The following is a 7,269-nucleotide window of genomic DNA, read 5'->3' on the forward strand; positions in this document are numbered from 1 at the left end:
AAAAACACAACTTATATATGTAATATTAAAAGAAATGAATTATTTAGTACATATAAACAGAATATAACACCTACTTTACCAAACATAAAGCCCCAGTCTCGATGTCTATAATACAATAAAACAGTTATACTTTACATTGCCAGAAGAGAAACAGCATTAGTTTTTATTCTGAATTTCCTGTAGCTCATTTGTTGATTTGGTGTCAAAAAAGAAAAATTTTGAAAGATATGAAAGTCAGCTCCTTTATAGAGAGCTATCAAAAAGTGTCTCAAAAGAGTATTCTGAGCATACGTTTCTCTAGGATCTCCAAGCACACACCATCTTCCAGAGAATTCTTTGACAAGTCTGCTTCACCCTGGGATTCCCCATGATCAATATGACAGAATGAAGAGAAGGATAGGCAGCCATGACTGTCTCAGAGATGAAGATAATGAGGAGATTCGCAGAAGACTTGTAGATGATGGAAAAAGGGCTGGCCAGGATGTAAACCACATGAAGGATAAGGAAGCAGCCCAAGGACTTCAGGACAGTGATGTGAGCCTTGGCCCGAGCATCTCTCCTACCAGCTGTATATACCTTCATCTTCTTGTGGTGTCTGTACAAAGAGATAATCAGCATCACGGAAGAAATAAGAAACACCATCAGAGGCAACCCACTTCCTGCATTAAGCTTTAATACATACAGGTAGTGCCAGCTTTCAAAGGGGTACAGAATGCTGCTGTTGCCTTGGGAAGGATCATAGGGCTTTAAGCCAATGAGGGTTACAAGTAACAAACTGATCATGAAGTACCCCAGAAGGCACCAGAGACTCAGGCAATAGGCTCTCTGCTTCAGCCACATGCAGACAGGGTGCTCAAGGGTCATGATCTTCCTGCAATAGAAAACACTGAGGAAAGCAGCAAACCACAGGCTGGCCTGGCTTACCAGGATCCAGAAGACACTGAGATACCGAAGCCAGTGGCTACTGTGGAAAAGTGGAAACAGGCTTAAATCCATCATAATCAGCCACTGCAGGAGAAATCGGCAGACAGCCAGGCCCAGGACAATGAGGTTGTATGAGGACCCATTGAATTTTCGGACCCATTCTCCAAAGCTCCAAACCACAAGGACACCATTTCCAACCAGCCCAATGAGAAATTCGGCCACCGCCACCACCATCAGCAGTGCTAGGGCAGCACTCAGCATGGCTGGGGACAGGAAGGAGTCTGACTTCTGTCACAGAAGGTGTCCTGCTTCAGCAGGAATGTGTGTGCCTGTGGTTGAGTTTCAGCTCCCCAGAGGGTGAGACACCCAAGGTAAGTCTTCACACCACAGAATCTGGATTTGGCCTTGCCCTGCTGTTCAAGACTGAAGAGCTGTGACCAGGCACAGAGAGTTTAGAAATTATGATCCCCTCTGTATTTGCATCCACATGAATGCACTCTGTGCCTACACTCAGAGACTTAAAATAGCACCACAGATACTGGTTCCCCTTCTCAAGGGTCATGAGATAGCATCTAGACACTAGCACATATTAAGACCCTTCAATAAGAAGATCAAATCAAAACATTCTCAGATTTTATACAGTTGCCAAATGTGAGCTCGTTATTATTTAAAAAATCTTATTTTTATAAAAAGTACTCTGAACATAAAAATATGAAAGCTGAATAAACTCAAATATAAAATATATTTCATTATCAAAAAATAATAATAAAGTAAAAATATATTTCACTATCAAAGAGAGAAGTAGGGAAAATTTGGGGGAAGAAAACAATCAGAGAACAAAAATAGCACATTTAAGTGCCAAATAATTAAAAAAAAAAAAAATGGAAGTCAGGGAGAGGAGCCATCACTGCTAATCTGAGTCTTTGAGGTCATCTGTCCTAATTTATGATCAAGTACCCACACACACATGACTCAGCATATATCTCAAACCAAGGTCATAGAGGAAGGAAATGAGCTCAAGTAAGTGAAAAAAGACTAGCACAGTTATCAAGAAATATAGTAAAGTGTTTCATTTATTGTCCAGATTCCAACTTCCCTAGGACCAGTCTAACACAAATGTTTATGGAAGGTTGAATTCTAAGACAGCATCAAAGAGATTTGGAATAATCCTTGAGCAGGATGGGACTGTAAATAAGACAGGTTGTCACTTCTGTAACTAGGTTATGTTTTATGGCAAAGATAAAGGGCTTTTGCAAATGTAATTGAACCAGTTGCATTTGAACTACTCAAAAAATTACCCTGGGTGTGTTTCACTTAGCCAGTAAAAGTCTTGGAAGAGAAACTGGGCCCTCCTACTGACCTTGAAGAATCCAGCTACCAGGCTGTGAGAGAGACACATGACGAGAACTGTGAGGTGTTGAGATTGGCTCGCAGAAGGCAGCAGCAGGAAAATGGGGACCTTTGTCAAACAACTGCAAGGAACTGAATTCTGCAAACAACGAGTGATCTTGGAAAAGAACCTAAGCTCCAAAAACCTACAGCCCAGTCAACATGGGGACTGTAGCTTTTAGGACTCTGTGCAGAGGGACCACGTAGGCTGTGACTGGACTCTTCACCCACAGAAACTGTGCAATAAATGTGTGTGTTGTTTTAAATTGCTAAGTATCTGCTGCTACACCGCAAACAGAAGACCAAAACAATGGTCAAACTAGGCCAGAAACTATGAGGAAACAAGGAGAAAGAGGAACTGAATTGGGAAGAAGGAGGAAGGCGAGGCTAGCTTCGGAGGAAGTCAGCATGGATGCAGAGGAAAGACCAAAGTATCTGGAAAGAAACCAAAAACCCCACCCCAGGCCCTTTGATTTGGCCACAAGCAGAGAGGGTTCAGGGGTCATGATCTTCCTGCAGTAGAAGTCACTGAGGAGCCAGCACATCCAGGACAATGAGTTTGTTTGGGGAGCTCTTTACATTTTCGGATCCATTCTTCAAAACTCTAGACCACAGGATCCTATTTCCAAGCAGGCCAATGAGAAATTAAGCCACAGCCATGACCATCAGCAGCGCCAAGACAATGGTCAGCATGCCTGTTCCAGAAGGTGTCCTGCTTCAGCCGTGTGTGTGTGGGGGGGGGGGTCCTGGCTGAGCTTCAGATCCCGAGAGTGATACAGAATTAAGGTAGAACATTCCACTCCTCAGAGTTCAGATTCTGTCACTGTCCTTTTGAAATCCATTCTCTGACAAAGAAGACACAACTGTGAACACAAGTAATGTTCTCAAAGGTAAGAGCCTCACTTCCATTTGCATCTGCATGAAGCTGGCCTAGCATCTGAGATGAAGAACAAGCCACAGCTACAGACTGTCCTTCTGAAGGAAGCAAGTCAAATCCACCGAGCTCCTGGACCCTGCTCCCACCCACCCTGACTCTGTAGAACCGAAATAAGACATTCTAAGAATCTCAACAGTGGCAAAAGCAAAGCACCTCATATTATAAACAGGTCAAGTACAACATTAATGAATAACTTGGCAAATATTTGTTAAATGTCTATCGTGTGCCAGGCCCCTAATCCAGGCTCTGGGGATACAATCACCACACACACACACACACACACACACACACACACACGAAAAAAAACAAAGTCCCTACTGTCCCAGAGCTGATATTCTGGTGGGAGAAGCAAATAACTAATGCTGTTTTAACATGCTTGTAACTTGAATATATAAATCTAGAGTTGTATTTATATACACACAAAGACTTGTTTCACTACCAGGGAAACAAAGAAAAAAATAGGGTGAGAAAATGAGTAAAAACAACTATGAGACAAGATAAATATTTACTGCTGAATACTATGCGCTAGAGGAGGTCAAGATGGAGAGAAATCTGGGAACGACAGTGCTAGTTCACTAGCACTAATATGGTAGGTCAGTACCGCCTCTTGGTGGGAGGTGTCTGGAAGGAGGAGGAGGGGTGCAGTTGTAACCCATAAGTAACAAGGATCACAATCTTTGAGGAAGATTATGATAAGAATTGTTGTGCCCAAATTTCGAGACCCCCCCCCCCAAAGACGACCACCAGAGTCCAGAGTCAAAGCCAAACAGCAAGGGTCGTTTATTAGGAATTCAAACCCGGACCTCCGCACACTCGTAGCGGGTGACGCTAAGAGGTCCCGAGCTCAGGATCACAACATCTTTTATACACTAATTTTGGGGAGGCAGGGACTTAGCATACATCATAGTATCTTATAACAAATCGCCACATACCGCGGGAAAATCAAAAAGGAACTCTATAATATGACTGGCGCGCTACAGAGCAGGAAAGGGCTGGGAACAGATTATTGGTTAGGTCCAAGGGCTGTCATTCTTCAAACTGCTGAGTTGGCACTGGTAGGGTATGTGTCACCTCAGGATTGACCGGGGTCTTCCTGTCAAGCCGCGGGGCACCAGATGGTTGTTATCTCTCGGCCCAGAGCCGGATGGGGGGTCCAGGAGCAGTCATTCTGTCACGTCTAATTCCAGGTGGGGGTTTCTCTGGCGTCAGATGGCTGTTATCTCTTGGCCCAGAGCCGGGGGAGGGGTCCGGGAGCAGCCATTCTGTCAGGTTCAATTCTGGGCGGGGGATGTGTGGTTACAGAGTGTCCATAGAAAGTCTGCTGGTATTTTTCCATCTCCTCATGGGTTAGCAAGCGAAGATACAGAAGCAGAAATAGTAGTAATGGTTATAATTTAGGCATCTCAGAATCAGTAGCATGGCTGTGGGGAGGACAAGTAAAAACCCCAGGGCAGGGCAGGGAGTGACTTGGAAGATGAGAGGACAGAAGCTATTTTTGTCTGCTTCCATAAACATGAAAACTTGGGGAGAGAGGTTAAGTACACTAGACAAAAGTTGGAAGATGATCTAGAAGGCAAAGCTTAATTTCACTTCTCCTGAGAGTGAGCTGGACTTTGAGACTTCTAAACAAGAGACTCTGGAAAGGGAAACAGAGTAACCAGGCAGTGGAGAAACCCAACAGACACCACCTTAACCAAGCAATCAAGAATAATATGACCAGTGAGAAGTTCATGATGATATCTGGTATCCCCCAGCGTGACATGAGGAGAAGGGCACCTCATCTTTTTTGGACTCCCTCTCTCCACCCAACCTCCATTAACTCCTGTCACTTCCCGGTTGTTAATTTCCTTGCCAGGCAAATTCTCACAGGATTCCCTTTCACACTTTATTCCTAGGGGAATAAAACTGACCATAAGCCAATTACGCAAATCCCTGGGGGGTTCTGTCAAACTACCCTTTCCCCCTCGACTCCTACACCCCAGAGCAATGGGAGGCAGGGCACACAAAATTTGAAAAGAGTTCCCAATAGACCCTGCTTCTCACTCCTCCAACCTTCCTTGAGGAGCAATGGTGAGATCAGAGGCTCCAGCTCCAGCTCTAACTTACAAAAAAGGAAGAAAAAGTTATATTTTAAGTGCTTTCAGTAAGCTTTAGTATAACCTGAAGACTCCACCATTTAAGGCTATTTTAAGAGTTATATTCAATTCATACTTTAAAAGACTAATGTCTTCTTCCTCTAAACCCTTCTTCCCTTTGTTTGTTTTTCAAAACAACTGAAAATGGCTCATCAACAGAATGCTAATAACAGCAGAAGCCCAAAGTCACACCTGTTTAGGTAAAATTTAGGCAATAAAAGAAACCTAAAATCCTTGAAATGACCCATAAATACTGTGAACAAACTGGTGGTTGGGGGATAGGTTCCAGCTTCAGAGTGAATGCATCACAAGAATAAAAGGCACAGCCTGGGAAGACAGTCAGTGATATCATAATAGCTTGTACGGTGACAGTTGGTAGCTATGCTTGGGATGTGCACAGCGTAATATTTAATTTATCAAATCACTATGTTGTACACCTGAAACTAATGTAGCATTGTCTGTCAACTATACTCAAAATTTTTTTAAAGTGGTTTTGAAATGAAAAAGTAAAAATCCTTAGATTGCATAAGAACTTCATTTAGTTCATCCATGAATTGTATATACTTTCTGTTGGGTCCACAGGCTCTGGGAATGCAGGAGGAACAATAGAAATGAGCCCCAGCCCGCCATCTTCCAGCCTCCTCCCCACCCCTTTTCCTTAACCCTTGATTCTCCCGCCAAAAGGATGTATGCCCAGGTCACATCTCCATAGGTAACCCGATACCTATGCAGGAAACAGAAGTATCAGGACCCCCCACCCCATACCCTCCAATCACCAAATACCCTACCATATATGGATGTGAGCCCATGCCCTTCCTTGGCCCGATAAAAGACCCCTGCAGTGGCAGATATCAAAGAGGTTACTGCCTATGTTCTCCTCTAAGATTCTGATGGATTCCTGTCCCACATTGAGATCTTTTATCCATTTTGAGTTTATCTTTGTGTACGGTGTAAGAGAATGGTCAAGTTTCATTCTTCTGCATATAGCTGTCCAGTTTTCCCAGCACCATTTATTGAAGAGACTGTCTTTTTTCCACTGTATATTTTTTTTCCTGTTTTGTCAAAGATTAATTGACCATAGAGTTGAGGGTCCATATCTGGGCTCTCTACTCTGTTCCACTGATCTATGTGTCTGTTTTTATGCCAGTACCATGCTGTCTTGGTGATCAAGCTTTGTAGTAAAGCTTGAAATCAGGTAACATGATGCCCCCAGTTTTATTTTTGTTTTTCAACATTTCCTTAGTGATTCGGGGTCTCTTTTGATTCCATACAAATTTTAGGATTATTTGCCCCAGCTCTTTGAAAAATACCAGTGGAATTTTGATCGGAATGGCATTAAAACGATAGGTTGCTCTAGGCAGTATGGACATTTTAACAATGTTTATTCTTCTGATCCAAGAGCATGGAATGGTCTTCCATCTTTTTGTGTCTTCTTCAATTTCTTTCATGAGTGTTCTATAGTTCCTTGAGTACAGTTCCTTTACCTCTTTGGTTAGGTTTATTCCCAGGTATCTTATGGTTCTTGGTGCTATAGTAAATGGAATAGATTCTCTAATTTCCCTTTCTGTATTTTCATTGTTAGTGTATAAGAAAGCCACTGATTTCCATACTTCTTTCAAGATATGTCTCCAAAGGCACAGGAAACAAAAGCAAAGATGAACTTTTGGGACTTCATCAAGATCAAAAGCTTCTGCACAGCAAAGGAAACAGTCAAAAAAACAAAGAGGCAACCCATGGAATGGGAGAAGATATTTGAAAATGACACTACAGACAAAAGGTTGATATCCAGGATCTATAAAGAACTCCTGAAACTCAATACACACAAAACAGACAATCATATCAAAAAATGGGCAGAAGATATGAACAGACACTTCTCCAATGAAG

General features: G+C 42.7%; 1 protein-coding gene across 1 annotated transcript; it reads right to left on the minus strand.

Moving 5' to 3' along the window:
• Positions 1 to 297: 297 nt before the first annotated feature.
• Positions 298 to 1,185, minus strand: TAS2R5 (taste 2 receptor member 5; the record flags this gene model as incomplete). The annotated part of the gene is made up of 1 exon (XM_082692521.1): positions 298 to 1,185. One exon carries the CDS (start codon positions 1,183 to 1,185, stop codon positions 298 to 300), a length of 888 nt encoding a protein of 295 aa, XP_082548647.1.
• Between the last annotated feature and the right edge of the window lie 6,084 nt (positions 1,186 to 7,269).

Source organism: Mustela nivalis (assembly GCF_964662115.1).
Source record: "Mustela nivalis genome assembly, chromosome: 12".
Taxonomy (NCBI): Eukaryota; Metazoa; Chordata; class Mammalia; order Carnivora; family Mustelidae; genus Mustela; species Mustela nivalis.